Below are 23,374 nucleotides of genomic sequence, written 5' to 3'. Positions count from 1 at the left end.
AGTTGAAACAAAATACAAAAGCTGCACACCTCATGCTGGAGAACATACAGAAGACTAGCCAGTATCATTCCTTTGTAATGTAAATTAAAAAGGCATTGGTCCACTGAATCAATATCTAAATCTTTTTGTCTCATGGGCTTGAAATTATCATCACAGTCTGATTTAATTACACACAAAACTAATAATGCTGGAATATATTTAAGTGCTAATGAAAGTAAAGTAGCATGATGATAGGTTAACTGTGAACAGGAGATGAGCCATCTTCTTCAAACAACTCCGCATATTGTCCTCAGTTTCCCTACCCTTTTCCATGCTGGATTTGTGCTTCTTTTAAAGCTAATGACTAGTTTAGCTAATTTATGTGTTTCTTTTGCAGCACAGACAAGAACCCTGGATTAATCTGAGACTATCAAAATCATTTCACTTATAACCAAAGATGCATTTGAATAAAGGTTTCTAGAAATAAAAAACTGTTCCCCTTAATCCTCAATATGTTTAGTATTGATATATAAATTTTCCTAGTGAATCTTCACAACTGTTATTGCTTACCTGTAATTTGAACTTCAGATGTCTCAGCAACAGCAAACATGCTTATTACATTAAAACAACAATATCCTTTTGTGTTTCAAGTACATGCAGTAAATTCCTTGGTTACAAAAGAAATTAAAGTAAACCTATTTGAGACACACTGCCAAATCTTAAGAGGCCTATTGTTAGTGCTTCTGATGTGATTTCTTTTTTTAAACAGTAATAAGGCTATTGAGCTGGATTTTCATAATAATGGAAATCAATCCACCTAAATATTTTTTTTCTGAGAAATAACCAAGCTTAGTACTTTTATTTGATAGTATTGGTCCTTGATTTAGAAGCAGTCTGACTCGGAGCTGATTACTTTCACCACTATTGTGATAATTAGGTCTATGAATTTACCCTACTTGTGAGCGCAACTGTAAAAAGTGAGTGAAAGTTCATGGAATGTCAAAATAATCTACAACAACAAATGCTGACTGAAAGAGGTACAAAAATGAGACAGAAAGACTGAATTAGTACAAACAAAAAGTCCTACTGATGATTCAAGGACTCTATTAAGATTGTGACTGGTAAACAAAAGGAGAGAATGGAAATAAATGAACTAAAATTGGTGTTTCAGAAATTAGACCTAATTGGTAGATAAAATAATGAACAGATGGGCTATTCCATCTATCACTCCCTTTTAGGATCCTTTTAAAAAAACAAAACAAAAAACCACACTTCGGGAGGAACTCTGGCTACTGCAGCAAACTTCACTATCATGGCTGCCACCCCCACTATCTCCTGGGACCCCGGGCCTTCGTCATCCTGATCCCAACAACTGTTCTGTCCAGCCTGGGCCAGAGAAGGGGACCCAGATGATATTTCCATCTCTACCAGCTGCAGCTGAATCCCACGCACCACCTGGGATGTGAGATTCTCTCTCTCTCTCTCTCTCTTCCCCCACCCCCACAACATGTGTCCCTTTCCTTCCCCACCTGATTTTTCTTCTTTCCAAGTTCTCTCCTTTTGCCTTCTGTTTGATAAGAGCCTGGCTTAGCCAGCCAAGACTGCATATTCTGGTACACTATGTGTTTCCAGCAGCGAGGTTGCAAGTAAAAGTTAATACCAGAGGCAGAAGTGTCATTTTTTTATATTTGCTGTTCTCTTCTCTCTCCTTTTGTGTGAGTCTTGTTTTGTTTTCTAGAAATGAGACTTTAACATCAGCAGCAACAGTTCCAGCCCAACTCTACTAACTTCTTTTCTTTTCCCCAAAGGATAATTATTACCATCTTTAATATCACACAAGAGACTGTCCAACAATTCTTTCCAGCTAAAGGGAAAGGGAACAAGGGATGTTGTTAAAATGAAAGCCTTATTTACTACTTTACATTTCAAATACTTTAACAGCTTTTCCTTCTTTTTTTCTGTATTTTTAATAAATGGTTGAAAGGATTTTTAATGCTGTTTACACCACAGTACTAAGCAGGCTGAGGTCTCTGTATACCAATCCTCAAACCTTTCTGAAACTGTGTAATGTTGGACACTGACTGGGTTATGTTAACACCTTTGAATCTTTGAACCCATATAGTCCACCTGAATTAACAGACCACCACCCCGTATGGCCATTTAATCAAAACTCTGGAACTTTCAACTTTGTCGGTAATTTTGTTCATTTATCTTCATTATGACTTCAAGACTATTCTGAACTGAAGCCTAGTTTTGTATAACTAATGTTGGTGATGGATGACAATAATAATACATTTAAGAGGAATATCCATTAATATCTAAAGCAATATTCTGCTATCTAAAAATAAATCTCTTGATGGAAAATATTGTCTTAGCTAATTAATAATTCAGTGTATTGTAATTATTGCTCTAGGGAGACTCCATCATGCAGTAGTAAGTACCTTTACACTGCCACACCCTTCAGGCTGAGAGACTGATTCTGACAGCAGCAATCCACTGCTAATTAACTCAGAAATCCTTTAAGTCCTAGCAATTTCAAAAGAGGAGTTCATTTTCCTCTCTATTTAGCAATACCAATGTAAATCATTTGCACATATGTGTTATAAATTGTGGATCAGACATTTGCTAATTGAACATAAAGGGCCAACTCCTTCTACAGCTTCTATACCCCCTGGCCCAAGTCACGGAGGGGCAGTGGAACTCTATGGCTGCTGTACCTTCCCCTATGGAGAAGTGCCTGTGGCTGGTGAAGCCGCAAAGCTGCACATCCGCCAGCCCCACCTCTTTCCCAACCCATGACTTCCCTACGCCCAAAACTTCCGTGTGCTAGAGTACAAGGCACATCCACAGGGCACAGCTCCATGGTATACAGGTGGCATATATTCCCCTGTAGAGAGGCTCACCAAACTGGTTCTGCTGTGTTAAAGGTCTTCTGCAGCACTTCCTCTGTCCACAGGATTTGTCCCAAAGAAGTTTTATTGCATTGCCTCCTCCCCCAAAAAAGGAACCTACCTTGTTCATTATTTCTTTGACCAATACTGAAAAGGCATCTTCAATATTTATGTTATCTGTAGCACTGGTTTCAAAAAAAGGTACACCATATTCCCATGCAAGCTGAAAAACAAATAAAGGCAAGGGAATGACATATATTCATATGTACAATACTATTTATAAAAACAAAATATTTGATAAAGCAACTTTTGAATACAAGTAAACTTAGATTGAATTAATAATAAATAATAAAGATAAATTCATAAATTTAGTGAACGTGATTTGATAATTGCATATACATCTTCAATTTACTAATTTCAGGAACTCTTAAAACATTCTAATACTTTTTTGGACTTGCAGTGATGCTTTTTCTGACATGTGTCTTCATACACAAATTAAAAGATAAAAGAGTAATGGGCCTCTTCCAATTGTTCATTGAGAATGGACTGTATACAACAAGTGTGTTTAAATGAAACTTTTTAAAATATAGAGAAGGAAGATTTGGATTGAAAAAAGTATAGTTTCAAATCTGGCAAAATCTACAGATATGAAAATGAGGATGTAAAAATGAACCCAGTTCTAGATTATAGAAATAAATGATCAAATATAAACACAGACATTACAGTCTAAATGATAATACAATACCGAAAAGAGTAACATTGAGGTTAATGGATAATATGTTTATGTCTTGTGCAATTTAAAAAAAAATATTTATCTGTATTTGCAGCATAGGGATATGGGGCCTCATCTAAATCCCACCGGATCAGACCCACGGAGCGTAAATTGCACAGGTCTGGGTTATATGAAGCACTTGAACTTCGTATATCCCTAATTTTGGGGACCCAGTTAGTGTCTTGCATAATCTCAGTTTTCTCCCTTAAGATTAATTTTTTAATTAATTTTCATAAAAAAAAACAATAAAAATACAAAAAGGTAAAATGACTTACAGCTTTTATGTTAACAAATATTGCACATTTCACAAGCTATTCAATACAATTTAACAATTATTCAACTTTGCAACTTGTCAAAGCTACAAGACCAAACAATACACAATCAGACAATATTACACAAGCAAAACATGTTAGGCTGGGGGTAACAATAATAATAATAAAAAAAAACACAAATAGGAAAAAGGGAAGCTGGGTATGGGGAAAGTGGCAGGCATTGAGAGGGGAAAAGTAGAGAGGTCAGATGGAATGGAAGTCTGGAATTATTTGAGCCATCTCAACATTCTTTATTCAAATGTATCAATAAATGGGGTCCAAATTTCTTCAAATTCATATAACTGCTCTATACATCGAAAACCTATTCTTTCTTTTGCTGCTAACTCAGACAGGTCTGAATACCACTGCTCTATTCTGGGCATAGCCCTACTCCTCCATTTTTTAAAATTCATGCACTTGGTAATCACTGTGGCCTCAAGAACCAAAATCTTTGTGGTGGAGTTAAATCCAGGTACATAACCTAGGAAATAATTTTCAGCTCAGGTTTGATTGCTGAGGCCAAGCCCTATTCTCACTCATGTGCATACCTTTTTCCATAGCTGCCTGACTGATGGACAGTACCATAGCATATGCATCAGGGTTCCTCCTTCTTTATTACAGCACCAACGAACATCGAAGGACAAAGCACAACTTCTGTGACTCCCAAAACATTCTGAATAGAATCTTTTGCTGTATCAGGCATGGCCTGAAATCCAGGGAAGCATTTTTAAGATTCCGTAATATGCGCTGCCAGTGGTGGTCTTTTAAGTGCTGTGATATATCCCCTACCCATGCTTTTACAAAGAACTCCAGACCAATGGAGTTCCTTTTTGTTAGTAAAGCATACATAATGGACATGGGACTGGGGAGTTTACGAAGAATTTCGAAGCTCCCCAGTAGCTCTGGGGCCTCTGGCAGTCACAGGGTGTCTGGATCAAATTGGTAAGTTAACAATGTTTTACCTGTAAGTACTGCCACTCTGCTAAGATATTGTTACTTTAGTGTTAGAAAAGAGACAAAGTCCTCATCCTTGACTAATGGGAAAATCTATATGATGCCCTAGCTCAGCCAGTTTTTCCAAATTACATGTTTTTTATCCGATTTGCAAGTCTCTGTTACCCCAGATAGGTGTTTTTGCATGATGGTGAGGCTGAAATTGGTACCTCTTCATTAGGATATCACAGATCCTTCACACAGCCACCGCTATAGGCACCTTATTTTTCTCCACTGGAAAAAAAGAGGAACCAAGCAAACCAGCAGGAGGAGCTAGATGCATTAATATCTATTCAATTTCCACTCATGTGGGCATAAGGGTGTTAGCATGCTGGAACCAATTTGATAACTGTGATGTGACAAAAATATAATATTAATTTTGTGGGTCTGGGAGTCCAACACTCCCACTTGGCTTAGGGAGCTGGAGTTTTTCAAGTGACTGTAGCTTTCTTTTTTAAAAACAAATTATTAGCATTTTCCATCAGGGAGCAACCCTTCAACATATAAACCAGTTACAGAACTATAGTTTTTCTTTAAAATCATCAACTATTTACAGTCCTCTTCTATAACCATGCTCCTAAGTTTTAGGATACAAGTGCTAGGAACCCTGCAGGCTTCCATCCATTCCCATCACCTGCAGCAAAGCCAGTGCCTACTTCAAGTTGCCAGGGCAGCCTCTCCCCAAAGGGAGGTGTAGCGCATAGAAGAAGAGCTGCAGACAGTTGGTCGATGGAGGGCAGAAAAAGAGAGAATCTAAGTTCCTTCCACCTCAACAGCAGGAAGTCCTTTAGGGAGAGAAGAAATAAAATGTAATAAAGAGGAAAGGGTTCTAGGTCGTCAAACTAGAAGCAAAAACCCCACTTGGAGGTAGGAAAAGGATGAAACAATGAAGGGGAGAGGGAGAAAGGAACCATTATGGGGAAGAGTTTCAGAGGGATGAGACAAAGATGTGAAGAACCATGATGGGACAACAGAATATAAAAAGATACAAGAAGGGGAGTAAAGGGACAGAGAGACATTTTAACATCGGAGAGAGAAAGATGGCGAGTGTCACAGTGTAGCAGCCCCTGCTGGCCAAGCATGGTGCTACAGGCACTTCCAGCCCCAGTTTCCGAACCCTGAAATGAGTCTCCTCAGCTGTCTGCACACTAGTCAATCCTGAGATGTGGCTCAGCCCTCCAGTCAAGTCACAATCACCCTTAAACCCTTCTAGGAAAGTAAAACTAAAAAGTCCCAACAAACAAAAATGTCCTTCTGTCCTTCAGGGGCTTCTCCTCAGCCCTTCCTATGGGCCCTGTTCCCAGCCCCTGGGCTTTCTGGCTCTGGTATGGAGCACACAGTCCCCAGGCTAGCTCCCCTGGAGTAATATGCTTAGCCCATGCTGGACTCTATTTCTTTCATCCTTCCTTGCTCTCGTACAGACCACTTTGTTCCCTTGGAATACTCAGCCTCCTGCAGACCCTGGCTCAGGGACTTCCACAGGAATCTGCCCACTCCCCATGGCTCCACAACCCAACCATCTCTCTCAGTCTTCTTATGAAGCCTGGGTGTCTGTTAAACTATTACCTAACCCCCAGGTTCCACCCTCTCAGGCTGGGAAGTAGCTAATTAATTATGCCTCGGGTGGGGCTGGCCCCACTCCTCTTCAAGGGGCCAGTTACCTTGTGGCAGTGAGTAATAGAGAATGGGACAAGTAGGAATGAAATAAGACAAAGTAAGAGGAAAGGAGATGCTCCTTTCCATGGAGAGAAAAGGAACAGATAATATGAGACTACATAGCAAACATTTATGTGGAAAAAGGGGTATGGAGATAGATGGAATGAGTTGGAGATGTGAGAAAAGAAAAAAAAAAAGGGTTAAAAAAATGAAGAAGGAAAAGGTAGCGCAGTTTTTAGGTTACTGAATTTATTTATGCTCCTTCGTTCCAGTGGGTTTCCCGGATACATGCCCTCCATCACTGTTTGTGTGGGGAAAAGACAGAATTCACAGCTATTTTGAGGACCTAGACTTGCTGGTTTATACAATTGGAAATTTGGAGAAGACGACAAAGGGCTGGATCATTTCCTTCCACTGTAGGGAGCCAATGGGGGACTGAAGTGGAATCTCTGCAAGGACAGTGCAGTGGAAGAGTCTATCCCCTCTCCCTTCCAGGCAGTAAAGGGGGGTCCATGTGCAGACTTCCCTTCTATGCATGGAACTTAGGGACAGGATCCCACTCACAGAGAACAATGAAGTTTACAGCGTACACAAAATCCTGTGAGGCTCAGAGTATACCTACACTGCAATTAAAAACCTGTGGCTGACCCGTGCCAGCTGACTTGGGCTCTCGGGGCTCAGGCTAAGGGGCTGTTTTACTGTGGTGTAGACGTTCGGGCTCAAACTGGACACTGGGCTCTAGGATCCTGCAAAGTGGGAGGGTCCCAGAGTGTGGGCTGGGTCCCAGAGTGTGGGCTGCAGCCTGAGCCCGAACGTCTACACCACAATTAACCAGCCGCTAAGCCCAAGCCCCTTAGCCCAAATCAGCTGGCACTGGCCAGCTACAGGTGTCTAATTGCAGTGTAGACATACCTTTAGTGGCTCCCAGATCTCAAGCTCATTTGGAAGCACCTCCGTTGGAAAAAAAAATGTCAACTGTCAAAAGTAATTATGTATGCTTTTCAACCAATTCTAGTTACAACTCAGATTACATTTCTTCTTAAAAATAAACAAACAAAATAAATTATGTTTTGGGGTGCAGGAAGCAAAAATGCTAATCTGCTCACCCTTCCCCAAAATTCAAAAGTCAGGCTTGAAAATGCCAGAAGATACAGTTTTCTGGCATTAGGCAAAATTGCTGTGTTTTGTGCTTGGACTGGTGTAAAAAGTTGTGGTCAATGTATTATAAAGATATTGAAGACAATAAAAAACCAACAATTTAGAGCAGTGGTTCTCAACCTTTCCAGACTACTGTACACCTTTCAAGAGTCTGCTCTGTCTTGCATATCCCAAGTTTCATCTCACTTAAAAATGACTTGCTTACAAAATCAGACATAAAAATACAGACGTGTCAAAGCACACTATTTCTGAAAAATTGCTTACTTTCTCATTTTTACCATATAATTATAAAATAAATCAATTGGAATGTAAATATTGTACTTACATTTCAGTGTGATACCTGAGCCTGCTTTTCACTTGTGAATCTTGTCATTCAGTGGCTGCTGGCCAGGCACCCAGTTCTGAAGTCAGCGCCGCCACCAGCACCCGTGCAGAAGTGAGGGTGGCATCATATAGTATTTCCACCCATATTCTGCGCTGCGGCTGCTGGTGGCGCTGTCGTCTTCAGTTGATGAGTGGCGGCTGCTGGCTGGGGAGTTCATATTGTTTATGGAGCAGAAGGACTATTTTTTAAATTCTGCTCCCGTCCCGCAATACCCACTCGCATTCGCTCCCACATGGTTTGTTAAATTTGTATTCTGCTCCTGTTATTATAGCAGTGGGCTCTGCAGGATCGCCATCCCCCTGCAGGGCTCTAGAGCCTGTTGTAAATCTAGGCAAATCTGTAGATGAGCTGATGTTCCTCCTGGGAACCTCTACATTCCCCTGGTTGGGAACCACTGATTTATGGGAAAGATTTTATTTACTCTTGAGAAAGAGAGATAATGTTACTAGTTTTGCTTTTTAAAAAGGTAAAATTTCTGTCAAAATGAATGACCACAAAAAAAGAAACTTACTTATAATATAAACTACTTAGTGGTTTGAGCATTGGTCTGCTAAACCCAGGGTTGTGAGTTCAATCCTTGAGGGAGCCATTTAGGGATCTGGGGCAAAAATTGGGGATTGGTCCTGCTTTGAGCAGCGGGTTGGACTAGATGACCTCCTGAGGTCCCTTCCAATCCTGATATTCTATGATACTGTCAAGATTAAGTTGTATGACATAATGTCATCTTTGGAGCAGTAGAAGTGAGAGAATTACAAAACCACATGGGTTTTATAAGAAATTATCTGAATGAAATTGTGTTGTTCTACTATAAAATTGGATAATGTGTCCAGAATTTTGAGGTACCTTCCGGAAGAGCCAACATACAGGAGAATCTTGCAGGATCCATAGATCCTCCCTGCGGGATTCTGCAAAGGAATAATTCTTGTGGCTTGCAGTTCTGAGTGTAGTATGAAATAGATTAATCTGAATCACTCATTGGCAGAGTTGGTATTCTAAGATTTTCTTTTTGTTAATATACACTTTTTTAAATTGGAGTGAGTGGACAGTGTTAGCTATTTCCTTGCTTATGGAACTCAGGATTCTCTAGAGCTCTGAAATCACATTAGAAAAAGAAACACTTAGTATAACCAAAGAGTGCTTCAAAATACAGGAGAAATCTAGGGAGTAGACTGGCTGGTGAAGAGGTAATGATTTGTTTAAAAAAAAAATTTGTTGAAAGAAATATATTGTTGCATGGTTAAGCATTCAGAAGTCAGAAAATACCATATTTAACAGTCTGTGAAACCTTAACACTGCCCCCTTGTGCATATGCGTTATAATAGACTCCAGTTACATGATCATTTTGTTGAAAAACGATATGTGAATACACACACAGAACATCTTGTACTACTCGGCAGAGGCTAGACAAAGTCCATGAAAATCTTCCAATTCAAGGTGTATAATTAATGAGGGAACTGTGCACTGTAAAAGATATAGCTTGCAATACTGTTCACAGGGTGACATTATTATTTATTATTATTACTTTAGAATTTCATAATCTGAAAAAAATTGGTTAAATGCGAACAAAACACCTTGTCTCATATAAGGTGCCCAACCTGCCTGATAGAGTGTCCACCTTATGAATGAGATAAAGGCTGATTACAAACCCTATGCATGCATACAATTTTCAACAGCAAAAGCCAGTGTATGCTGAGAGTTATAGCCACAATGTCAGGATGTGCCTCCCTGATCTCCCAGTTATGGGAGAAGAGTAATTTGCTATGGCTCTTTAAAAGGTACAGCATACTTCTCCCTATATGCCCTCCCCACCCCCCCACCCCCCACTCAGCTCCACTATTCTCACTCCCTTTCTAGCAAGTTGCACCCAGAGGTTATAAGATAAATGATTATGCAATCTTAACTACACCCAAGGACTTGTGTACTTTGAAGCATCTTGGTTTCTGAGGCACACTAGTACATCAATATGGAAATTTTGAGGCAGCTCCATTTAAATTAAAAAATACATGTTTTGTTTATCTAAATGTGAAAGCAAATAAAGCAAACAGTACAGTAGTCCTGTATTATTAATTTTGATATTAAATACATTGTACACAGTTCTGACATTTTCAGTTTTCCATGTGCTTCCAGATTTGTATGTTGGCACACTTCAGAAATGGTTAGGGAGATGCTGCAGGTATTGGCAACTGGGGCTTTGGGCATCTAAGAACAAAACCGGTTAAAAAAATGCTATTTATATTTCATGACAATTTTTTTAAAAACCCTCAAAATGTTCATGGTTAAAATTTTTCTCAGAATCTGTTCAGTTTTTTGATGAAAGAAAACATTGTTGGTTTTTCTCCCCACTAGAAAAGTAAGATGAAAGTAAAAAATGGAAGAAAAAAAAAGGAGAAAAATAAAATGCCCCCCATTCTCATTTTTTGAAAACCCAAAATGTTCTGGTTTTTTTCATTAAAAAAAAGCCTCAGAAATTCAACAAAACAAAAATTTTCTATGAAAATTCTCATTTTGGTCAAAAGGCCACATTTTTGTGCATCAGCTCTACCTAAGAAGGCATGGAAGGTGATCTGGTAATGTGGGATAAGTACTTTACTTGGATGTGTCTGAGAAAATGTTCAGCAGCAAAAGGGTTAACAATGCTGAAATTCAAAACTCTCTGGCCATATCCTCAGCTAACATAAATATGCACAGGTCCATGGACTTCAGTGGAGCTTTGTCATGTTACACTACCTGAGGATCTGGCACAGCTTCTTTATAATTAATTGTTAAAATTGATGGATATGAATGGAACAGCTAGTACATCTCTTAGGGTTATTGCTGCAGGTTGTCTGCACAGTCAGGAAGACAACATTTCCATTCATGTTTTCACAAGATGAGGACTAGAAATAACTCTAAAAACTGCAGAAAACCTAGATTTGGAAGCAAAATTAAACATGCAGCAAATTCCATGGCCACAGAATAAACATATTGCTAATTATAGCTGGAGTGCTATTTATTTATAAATTAGAACCTTCCTCAGTCCAACTTCCAAAAGTGCAAAGAACGATAGAACCCAAAATATAAGATAAAACCACAACAATAAAAAGAGAATTCAGTCCCACTGTGAAGGATGCCAAAGATAAGCAACGGTGAACAGATGGAGGAAGAGAGATGCAACAGCATGAGTCCTCAATGGAAAAGACCCTGAATCTTGCTCTCTCAAAATAGTGGGCCACAAACTTGATTGCTTATGTAGGCAGCGCTGTATACTCAATGAGAGAGAGCAGCATATTAAGTGGCTGCCTGTGATATATGTAAACAGCAGCAGAGGGTGCCAGAGAGATTCCTTGGCCTACAGCTAGGGCCCTACCAAATTTATGGTCCATTTTGGTCAATGTCATGGTCATAGGATTTTTAAAATTGTAAATTTCATGATTTCAGCTATTTAAATCTGAAATTTCAGTGTTGTAATTATAGGGGTCCTGACCCAAAAACGAGTTGTGTGTGTGGGGGGGGGGGGTTTGCAAGGTTATTATGTGTGTTTCGGGGAAGGGGGGGCTGCAGTACTGCTACCCTTACTTCTGCTGGTGGTGGTGCTGCCCTCAGGGCTGGGCAACTTGAGAGCAGAGTCTGCTGTCCGGGAGCCAAGCTCTGAAAGCAGAGCCACTGCCAGCAGCAGTGCAGAAGAAAGAATGAGATAGTATAGTTTTGCCACCCTTCCTTCTACGCTGCTGCCTGCAGAGCTGGGCCCTCAGTCAGCAGCCGCCACTCTCTGACCGCCCAGCTCTGAAGGCAGCAGCGCAGAAGTAAGGGTGGCATGGTATGGTATTGCCATCCTTACTTCTGCGCTGCTGCTGGCAGGGCGCCGCCTTTAGAGCTGGGTGCCCAGCCACCAACTGCCACTCTTCAGCCACCCAGCTCTGAAGGCAGTGCAGAAGTAAGGGTGGCAATGCCGTGGCCCCCCTAAAATAATCTTGCAACCCCCCTGCAACTGCCTTTTAGGTCAAGACCCCCAATTTGAGAAACGCTGGTCTCCCCCATGAAATCTGTATAGTATAGCGTAAAAGCACACAAAAGACCAGATTTCATGGTGGCAGACCAGATTTCATGGTCCGTGACACGTTTTTCATGGCTCCGAATTTGGTAGGGCTCTACCTATAGCAGTGGCTCTCAGCCTGTTCAGACTATTGTATCCCTTTTCGGGGCTATACAAGCTAAATCAGACTCCTAAGTTTCATCTCACTTAAAATCTACTTGCTTACAAAAATCAAAACAGAAAAATACAGTGTCACAAGCACACTGTTACTGAAAAAGTTTGCTTACTTTCTCATTTTTACCATACAATTATAAAATAAATCAATTGGAATACAAATATTGTACTTACATTTCTGTGTATAGTATTTAGAACAGTATAAACAAGTCATTGTCTGTATGAAATTTTAGTTTTCTACTGACTTAGCTAGTGCTTTTTATGTAGCCTGTTGTAAAACTAGGCATATGTGGATGAGTTCATGTACCCCGGAAGACCTCTGTTTACCCAAATTGGCAGTCGCTGGGCCTGTTTTTCCTCTCACTGATTGATACCAAGCGATATTGCTAAGGAAGTGATATTTTTATAAGAATTCCATAGACTCAAAGGGGTACAACAGAGTAACACAACTCCAGACTTTCTGTTGCTGGTGGTCTTGCGAACAAGGCAATGAAAATCATGCCTGGAAGTCAGCAATGTAAGAGTCATAGATACTGTTGTGGAAGATTACTGGTATAGCATGTTTTAGAAAAATGTTGAGAAATAAAATAAGTATTGTATTTTAACATCCCACTTAAAAACAATAACCTGAAAATGCAGACTCCAAAATATTTTTAGTCTAACTCTGAAATAAAAGAGTTTTCAGGTGTTATGCTAGAAAGTATGCAATAAAAATGTTTTAAAGTTAAACTTTTATAATAATTAGTGTTCTAAAGACAGCAACTAGTAAAGTTATTTACCATATTCTGCTCTTATATTAAACAAGTATTCTTTTGTAGCAATTTATAACAAAATATTTGGAACTCAGGAACATTTTAGTTTTTAAGGTCAGAGTTCACATTCAAATGCCAAAATACTCTGCAGGGCTAGGAGAAAATACCAGTGATCAATGCCTACCTTTTCCCCGCTATGCTTTGGAATTACACGTTCTGTCTCCTTATCACACTTGTTACCCAATAGCACTATATCCACCTCGTCATCTGCTTTCTAATGACAAAAGAAGAGAAACAATATTAACATGTATCATGAAGTTTAAAAAACAAAATGCACACCCCTTTTTTTATTCTAACCATCAGCATTTTATTTCTTTGAAATAAAGGACTAATCTTTGCTCTGGCCTTTTCAAGGATAAGTAGAGATACTACCTAGAGAGCTAAAGGGATCCCGCTGACTAGGACAGGACATCATAATGAAGAGTAATGCACAGTGGCAGAATGTGAGCATGTGATGGAGTAGAGTATAATTTGCTGATCCTTTGAAAAGATACAAGGTATATAGCCTCCATCTATTGATGAATGCTTGATGCTGATGATTTGGGGAGGCAGGAAATGCCCCCAACTCCCAGACCAAGCCCCCCTAGAGCAATGTGATGCATGGGCTGGCATATTAATTAGGTCTACCTTCTAGCACTCATGAGCACTATGGAAAGAGCTGTCATATTGCCTGAACACAGGGGGTGACACAAGAGGCACCTGGTACCCTCTCTCTCTTTCATTCTTATATGTCAGATGGTAGCACTGCACCCAAAATGTCCAACCGCACCATGATAAAAGTTAGATTATTCCAAAACCTTCTAAGAAAAGCAACTATAGCCTCATCCTACTCTTACTGAGGTAAATAGCAAAACCTCATCAACCTCAAAGGAGCAAGATCAAGCCTACTATCCTTTGTCTACAGTCAGTTTTCCTGATAATCCAGCAAAGTTACATACTTTGACACCTTATATTATCATTATTTTAGGCCAGGCCATCATAACTGTGCATGTCTGAAACGGTGAAAAGGGAAGCGAGAAGTTCAGCAACAGAACTGAAACTTGCCAACTGTCACGTGTTCTGAAATAAGTAATATTTCCAGACATTTAAAACCGCTTTTTGTGACCTGAATGAAGAGAATTGATGGCTTCAGTCCAGCTCCTAGTGCACTGGCATCCACATTACAAAACACCACCATCACAACTGCAACTGTGTAAAATGCTTGTCAGTATCAAAAGAGGCCAGGGAATGAACGGACATGGAGAATGAGTTGCCCTTCCATCTCTAGAGGCCCAAGTAGGTCAAAGTTAGGGAAGTTTGCTTTGCTACAGCCAATACGATTAGCGTATATAGATAAACAGAAACACTTCACTCTATTGTAGACCCATCCCTCCTGAGATCTTCGACAAACTGTAAGGGCTAGTCTACACTACAATCGCTACAGCGGCACAGCTCTACCAATGCAGCTGCACTGCTGTAGCGCAGCTAGTGCGGACGCTCTATGCTGATGGGGGAGAGCTCTCCCATCGGCATAATTACGCCACCTCCCTGAGCTCTCCCACCGACATGGCACTGTCCACAACGCTGCTTAGGGGGGTGTAACTTACATTGCTCAGAGGGGTGGCTTTTCCACACCTCGGTGTGACTTAAGTTATATCGAAGTGAGAGCTAGTGTGTACAAGTCCTAAAAGGCATATACAGCCAACCCTTTCCTCCAAAACACACACACCTTCAGAGAAATGCGAAAGAGAATCTTTATTCATTAAAAGATCACAGAATCATTATTTTTAGTCTACTTGCACTTTTTACAACTAAGTTGCCTCATTTGAAAAGTATGGTATGAGGCACCATTATTTATTATTAGGGTACACCATTTCATTTTTTTAATCCACTCTCATTTTAGAGTCAGCTAATCTCATTTCATAACTGCAGATGATGTTCAAGATAATGTTGTATTAAAATGAAGTAAGATCATCATAAGAGTACAAAGTACAGATCTAAAATAATGAATCAAGCTAATCTGGATTAATAGACCAAAATGCTGGATGTTTCAGAATGCACTGGAGCTTTACTCATTAAGGTCAATGGTTCTCCTACATAAAATTACACACATCAGTCCCTAAAATAGGATATAGTAAATAGACAATTTAAACACATCACATAATCAATTTATTTTATTTGAGAGACTTTATGTATCTAAAAATTTTTAATGACATTTGACTTTACTTTGAAGTAAAAGGTCAAAAGGAGATGTTAATACTTTGTGTGTAAAAATATGGTATTCATGATTGAAATGAATTAATTTCTGTACATACAAAAAGTATAACTAGTCTTGCCATAGAAATGTTCTTTCTACCTAAAAGGGCTTAAGACAATGGCTCTTTCAGAAATCTATTATTTCCATGCTAATTTAATAATAAGCTTACATTTTTATAGCATCTTTCTACCAAGGATCTCAAAGCGCTTTGCAAATATCATAGCTCTTTTCTGAAGTCTGAAAAAGCTGATAGGGAAATACATAATAAATGTTAAGCTGAATTTCTACCTTCATTTTTTTTTAAGTTGGTTATGTAGATGATAGTTTTGGAAATGAAAATTACTACGAATTGCTAAGGCTGAAATCTGAAATCTGACTCTGTAGCCAGATCCTTAGCTAGTGAAAATCAGCATCAGTGGTGCTATGCTGATTTATACCTGCACAGAATATGGCCCTCTGATTTTTCCTAAAATTCAGGATATTCATGGCCTTTCCGACAGTTACCCAGGAATACCCCTTTGGACTGAAAAACCCATAGCCAGAAGTACCTAACTTTTGAGAGATGGAGGGGGGGAGAATGGACCCCTAACTAATTAGCAGCTGTGAATGTGCTACTGCCAAAGCGGCCACTGATGAAGCTACTGCAGCCACAAGTAGGGCTGAGCAAGGAGTGTTTTTTGCAGTCTGAATTTTTTTTTTTTTGAAATTTTGAAAACGTTTCCCATCCCAAATCAGGACCATGAAAATGTTAATGAACCAACAAACAAACAAAAAATTCAGTTTGGATCAATCGAAAGAAATGGTTACTCACCTTGTGCAATAACTGTGGTACTTCAAGATGTGTGTCCCACAAGTGCTCCACTCTAGGTGAGCTAGAGCTCTCCTGTGACTTTGAATGGAGATTTCTTACAGCAGTGTCTGTTTGGCCCGTGCATGTGTGTTAGTCAGTTTCCTGCCTTATGCCATTGTTATACAGCACAGCGTGGGCGAACCGCCCTCAGTTCCTTCTCTACCACGAAGCTCTATGGCAAAGAACTCCAAAGCAGAGGGGAAGGAGCTCAGATAATGAAGCATCCATAGTGACACACATCTTGAAGAACCACAGTTACTGCGCAGGGTGAGTAACCGTTTCTTTGTCAGGTAGTGTCCCTATGGGTGTCCACTCTAGGTGACTACCAATCAGTACCCTTTAAGGCAGAGGGGCTTCGGAGTCGAGTCCTGTACAGAGGAAAGTACAGCTGAGCCAAAGACAGTATTAGAGGTAGAGTCATGAATTATCACATAGTGTTTGGTGAACGAACGTACAGATGCCCAAGTAGCGGCTTTATAGATTTCGATAATCAGAATGTTCTTGAGGAAGGTCGTAAAAGACGCAATGGATGTTGTAGAATCAGTGCGTATATCCGAAAGTGGCTGAATATTGCAAGACTGGTGACAAGAGTTAATGCAGCCTGACAACCACTTAGAAGGCCTATGGCTAGAAACTGATGACCCTTTTGACTCCTCTGCTAGCGAGACAAATAACTTGTGGATCTTTCTGAAGGGCTTTGTTCTGTCTACTAGATAGAAGGCCAGGACATCCTGGGTGTGCAGCAGTGCCTCCTGGCACTATGGATGCGGTTTGGGGTGGAAGATAGGCAGGTGAATGGGCTGACTGAGATGGAACTCAGAAAAAACCTTAGCTAAGAATTTGGGGTGGGGCCACAGTATGACTTTGTCTTTAAAGTACACCCGTGAAGGGGGAGAATGCCACCAGGGCCACTATTTCTCCAACCCGTAGTGCTGACGTGATGGCTAACAGGAATGCCATCTTCATTAACAAATATAGCAGTAAGCAGATCGCCCTTCAAACCTCTGGCTATCTTGTGAGGCATTTAAGGACCAGGTTGAGGTCCCATACTGAAGTAGGCTGGACCGGTGGATAGAGCCCTCTGAGAAATCTCGTTGTGGTCAGGTGGGCAAAGACGGAATAACCTGGAAAGCCATGACAGCTGCCAGGTGGACCCTTAGGAAGCTCACTGATAGACCCAAGGTTTTCAGAGTTAGGGTGTATTCCAGTATATCCAGAAGTGATATGGTCATTGGTGGAATCTGTTGGCAGTCACGCCAGCTGGCAAACTGTGTCCATTTTTGAGACTACACGTACCAAATAGACTGTTTCTTGTTGTGTAATAGTTCTCCTTTTACATCTCCTGAGCAGGTTGTCTCTAATCGTGAGAGCCATCAACCAACCATACTTTGAGATGAAGCACCGTGAGTTTGGGATGAAAAATCTTCCCACCCTCCTGGAAGAGAAGATGGAGAACTGCATGAAGAGTTATTGGACAGCAAACAGCCAGCTGTAACAGGTAATGAAACCATGTTTGTTTGGGCCAGGGCCAGAACTATTAGGATGACTCCGGCTCTGTCTTCCTTTATTTTGAGCATAACTTTGGCTAGGGATTGGTGATTCAATCCACCCATCAAGCAGGAGTGGTTGCATTTCTTGTTTGACTCTGTGATGAACAAGTCTACCTGAGGGGAGCCTCATTGACTAAATATGTGGAGGTCTACTTCCCAACTGTGGTCTTTGGAGAAGTGTCGGCTGAGTGCATCTGCAGGATGCTCTGAACCCCCGGGACACAGACTGCTGTGTTGGCGATCTGGTTGCATATGCACCAATTCCAATTCCTGTCCCTCCTTGGTAATTGATGTAAAACATGAATGACATATTGTCTGTCATAAGCTTTGTGTGTTTGCCCCTGATTAGCAGTAGAAATTGGAGACAGGCGTATCTGACCACTCTGAGTTCCAAGAGCTTGATGTCTAGCATCCAGGAGGTTGTTGTTCACTTGCCCTGGATCATGTAAGTGTCTAGATGCGCTCCCCAGCCTAGCAGAGAGGTGTCCGTCATTATGATGACTGTTGGGGGAAATAAGACTCTTGTGCACACATTGTGATAGTCTTTCCACCAGTTGAGGGATTGTTTTACAGAGGTAGGTATGGAAAGAAGCATATTTAAATTGTGGCTGGTTGGTGAACAGACAATTCTGAGCCACCCTTTAAGGCAGCACATTTGAAGTCTGGCATATTCTGTAATGAAGGTGGTGGCTGTCATGTGTCCCAGTAATTGAACACAGTTCTTGACTGTGATTTGGGGGATGAGCTGAATTGTGTTTGCTATATTGGAAAGAGCCACAAACCTGTGTAGAGGAAGTTAGGTGCTTGCTGTTACTGAATCAAAATGTGTCCTTATGAATTCTAAGTTTTGCAGAGGGATCAAGGTGGATTTTTGTACGTTCAGTTGCAGGGCCAATTCGAAAAAGAGGTCTATGGCCTCAGAAGTTTCCCGAGACATCAGTTCCAAGGAGTGGCCTTTCAGCAACCAGTTGTCCAGGTAGGGGAATACTAAGATACCTTTCCTGCAGAGCTGTGCAGCTATTACTGATGTGACCTTCAAAAAGACCATTAGGGCAGATGACAGGCCAAAGAGGAGCACCTGGTATTGAAAATAGTCCTGGCCAACCATAAAACGGAGGAATTGTTTGTGGGATGGGTGGATAGCGATGTGGAATTATGCATCTTGAAGGTCGAGGGCTGAGAACCAATCCCCTTGTTATAGTGATGGAATAATCGCTGCAAATGTCACCATCTGAACTTCTGTGCCTTCACACAGGTGCAGAGTAGTCTCAGGTCTAGGGTGGGTCTCTAATTTCCACTCTTTATTGGTACCAGGAAGTATCTTGAATAAAATCTCTTTCCACTGTGCTGCATGGGGACTGGTTCTATAGCTTCCAAATGTAAGAGTGTCTATTTCTTGACAAAGCATGCTCTTGTGAGAGGGGACCCTGAAGAGGGATGGGGAAGGGGGTGTTCACTGGTGGAACTGAAGAAAGGTGGATGGTGTAGTCTGTGGAGATGATCTCCAAAACCCATTTGTCTGTAGTGATAGACTCCCAGGCTCACCTGAAGTAGTGAACGTGGTCGCCGAAGAGAGGAAGGCTAGTGAATGGGTGCAGCTGAAGAGGACAAGGATGACAATTCAGGCCCTCAACCAACCTGTCAAAATTGCTGCTTAGAAGTGGATGGGTGCGAGGCAGGAGGCTGAGAAGAGGACTGTTTCCTTCTCCGAGATCTCTGCCTCTTTTGGTGTGGCTCATAGGATCTCTGGGAAGTAAGAAATTGGACATGGAGGGATCTTTGGGCTCTCTGAGACTTGCTGAGTTCTCTCTTCTAGGTGGGCATATAAATACCAAGAGAAAGCAAGGTAGCTCTATAGGCCTTCAATGTTCACAGAGATTCATCTGTGCTATCTGCGAACAACTTAGACCCATCAAAACAAAAGTCCTCTACTGTACTGTGGACCTCTTTTGGGAATTTAGAGAGTTGGAGCCAGGAAACTCTTCTAATTACCACCAATGTAGTGATCGAACGGGATGTAGTAGCAGCAGTGTCAAGGGTGGCTTTTGGGTTGCTCTGGCAAATAGCTGACCCTCTACAATAATTGCCTAAATGGTTCCATGTTCTGTCGGCAAAAGGTTTGTGAAAGACTTCAGCTTGATATAATTCATCTGGTTGTACTTTGCCATCAATGCCTGATAATTGGCAATTCTAAACCGTAGGGAGGCTGAGGAATAAGACTTCCTCCCCAGTAGATCCAGACACTTGTGGTCTCTGTCATGAGGCATGGTTTTAGCATGGTGCTGCCTACCATGTTCACTCACTGTGTCAACTACCAAGAAGTTAGGTGAGGGATGGGAAAATAAAAATTCTGAGTCCTTTGCGAGGGTGTAATGCTTCTTATGCACTCTTTTGCATGTAGACAGAATAGATGTTGCATTGTGCTGGATGACCTTCACTGGGTCCAGCAGAGCTTCATTAACAGGCAGGACTATGGGGGCTGATGACAGTGAGTGGAGGATGCTCAACAGCTTAAGATAAGGCTCTGTCACCTCCTTGAGGGGAATCTGTAGGGAGTCTGTGACTCTGTAGACCAGGTCCTGGAAATGTTTAAAATCAACCCCCAGGGATAGAGGAGGAGGCATGACTGCTTCATCCTGAGGGGAAGAGGAGATACTAGTCATAGGAGACATCCCTTCAACAACTCTAGCCTCCTGTAGGTGATGAAGGTTGCTCCTTTCTATGGTGGGTGGTACTTGACACTCTGGAAAATTTGGTGACAAGTTGCCCAGGGGTTCCAACATGGCCAGGGAGGAGGTGAATAAGGCATAGGACGCGGCACCCAAGGGTGTTCATACGAGTGAGGCGTTGGTAGTAATCATGGGCTGCGAACAGTTGCAGCTTCAATGGAGGCTTCTGGGAAGGGACCTCCATAGGAGTGAGGAGGAGAACTTGAACTGACACGTGAGAGACCGAGGCGAGGTCTTCATCAAAATCCTCTTCCTCAAGTTCACTCAGGAATGGTGGAGTGCCTGGTACTGGGTGAAGTTCAGATGATCTGGATGTTCTCGGTACTGACAGTATCTCGGAGCTGAGTAGTGGAGAATCGGGTGTCTCAAATACAGCCAGATCCAGGGGAAACTGGAACTCCTGTGGTACCATGAGGGTTATCAATACGTAGGCTCTGGGCATTCGGAGGGGAGCACAGTCACTGACGGTACCAGAGGTCTTGTGCAGTCCGAGGGAAGCACGATCAGTGCCTGAGTGGGCTTTTTTGGTACAGAGGTAGAGCTCTTCTTGCCACCCCAGTCTGATAACAATACCGATGATCTCTCCAGGCCCATGGCTTTGCCACCTTGAGGTCTAGCTGTACTCTTGCACCTGAGAAACCAGCAGCCTCAGAAGTACCTGACTGAAGAGCTAGTGAAGCTCGAGATACCAGTGACCTCAATGTATTAGTGGTAGGTTCTCAATCTGGCAAGCCATGGGCACGTTCTTTCAAGGACAACTGCCATAGCTCCATCTCAGGCTGAGGCAGTTGAGAAGGAACTGATGGCGGTTTGCCCGCACAATGCTATATAACAACAGCCTGTGGCACAAGACTGACTAACATGCATGTGCAGGCTGAATGGACACTGCTATGAGAAATCTCCAATCAAAGGTGCAGGGGGGCACTCACACACCTAGAGTGGAGCACCTGTAGGGACACTACTTGAAGAACATTTCATTTAGATTTTGAACTTTTTTATTTTTTAAAACCTTTTAAAACTTTTCTTTAATCTAAATTTACTAAAATTTCAAAATCAAAGTTGTTTTGACTCTAAGAAGTGAAACTTTCTGTTAAAAAAAAAGTCTCAACAATTTCAAAACTTTTTTTTATCCAAACATAATTCAAATCAGGAGATTCACTGAAACCATCCCTGGTTTGAGAACAGTTTCCGTTTCAACAAACCGTCATTTTTTGGCAAGAAAACGGTTTGTTTAAAAATCCCCAACCAACTCTACTCACAATTTCCTTAGAGCCAACTCATCAGTTCCACAGTCATTACAATATAACCACAAGGGAGAGCAGCTCAGTAACACAAATCAGGGTGGTTTAGGAGACAAGACTATGCACCAAAGTAAGCATGAGACTTCGTGAAAAGGATTACTATGTTCTATAAACCCAGCCCTGACATATATTCCTTCTGTGAACCTAATTAATTCATCTACTGCTCAATTTTCAAAAGTTTTAGGCACCTAATTTGCATCCACAACCAGTTAAACACACACCTAGTCATTTCTGCATGAGAATACCGATTTTCATATGCAGTCGCACATGCAAATTAAGCATGCAAATGTGCATACATTTTGCACATGCTTTTGTGTGACTAGCCTTTTGAAAGACAGGCCTTCATTCTATCTGTTTTAATTTTTCCCATTTTACAGAAAGATTACATCACAGAGGTGCTGGGACAACTAGGCTATGTTTACAACAGAAGCTAGTGGCTAGTGGTGTGACTGCCCTGCTCGTGTACACATACTCACACTACTTCTCATTGAGCTAGCACAGGTATAAACAGCAGAGTAGCCATGATGCCATCAGTAGCGGAGGCATGGCTGAGCTATGCCAAATACAAACTCACCTGAAAGTAGGGGCATGTGCTTGGCTTAGGCTGAGCCGTGCCTCTACTGCTGGTGCCTGTGTGACCACAGCTAGGCTGCTATTTACACTCAGGCCAGCTCTGTGAGAACTAGCCGAGTATGTGTGCATGAGCAGGGGAATCATACCCCTAGCTCACAGGGTAGACGTAGCCTTAATTACTGTTTATAAAAGAGCTGTACGCATGCTAAAACTAACTAATGCACACAACCTTTTAGTGGAGCAGGGTTGAATTGCTCCATTACTTCCAAGTTATTTCCAGAACTGTTCCTTGACATTTTTTTAAAATGGTATGCAAAGACCCTAGCATGAGCTCCCTCTCATCTGCAGCAGGATGCTGGTGGTGACACAAACACCTCCTTTTCTTATCTAAAATGAGTCAGTTAAGCCTGGATGTTCCAAAGAATCACCTCACCCTCCAAAAAATTAAACAATGGAATAATTAAATAGTAATCAGGCCAGAAAAAGAGTGAGAATCACTTAATAGGCCAGTGGTTAGGACACTCACCTGAGAGGCGGCAGATCCCTCTTCAAATCCCTCCTCCCCACCAGAGTGTGGAAGTACTCAAACCAGAGGACTCGCACATTCCAGGTGAGTACCCTCACCATTTGGAAAAATGCTATGAGAGGGGTCCTTCTTTTCCTCTCAGCAGCCACTTTGTGTGGAGTTAGGCAGGTGCCTAATTCATTCTTGCAAGAATGAGTTAGGACCTAAGCCACCTGGCTCCAGAAAAGGGGGTTCCTGGTTGTGGATTGCATAGAGAGATAGGCACCTCCCTGCAGCACAGAGTCTGGGCAAGTCAACACTACAGTGATACATCAGCACACTGATGCAGCTGCACCACTATAGGGCGTCTGGTGAAGACATGCTATGCCAAGGGGAGAGCACTCTCCCGTTGATATAATTACTCCACCTCAGCAAGAAGCGGGGCAGGCCAAGGGATATGCTAGCCGCCCATCCTGCAGCCCCCGTT

The 23,374-nt window shown here is 41.6% G+C and overlaps 1 protein-coding gene across 2 annotated transcripts in view; it reads right to left on the bottom strand.

The window, feature by feature from the left end:
- Nucleotides 1-23,374, bottom strand: part of LOC144260406 (ras-related protein Rab-10-like) — a 52,145-nt gene that overhangs the window by 7,549 nt on the left and 21,222 nt on the right. The window contains exons 4-5 of one of the 2 annotated variants that reach the window (XM_077809025.1): nucleotides 13,268-13,357; nucleotides 2,992-3,093 (exon numbers count right to left, since the gene is read on the bottom strand). In XM_077809025.1, the coding sequence (XP_077665151.1) occupies nucleotides 2,992-3,093; nucleotides 13,268-13,357 (192 nt within the window). The remainder of the gene's footprint in view (nucleotides 1-2,991; nucleotides 3,094-13,267; nucleotides 13,358-23,374) is intronic. The other variant, XM_077809026.1, reaches the window with a different exon arrangement.

Source organism: Eretmochelys imbricata, chromosome 2 (assembly GCF_965152235.1).
Source record: "Eretmochelys imbricata isolate rEreImb1 chromosome 2, rEreImb1.hap1, whole genome shotgun sequence".
In the NCBI taxonomy this organism is placed as follows: Eukaryota; Metazoa; Chordata; order Testudines; family Cheloniidae; genus Eretmochelys; species Eretmochelys imbricata.
This window is presented reverse-complemented; position numbering and strand designations above follow the sequence as displayed.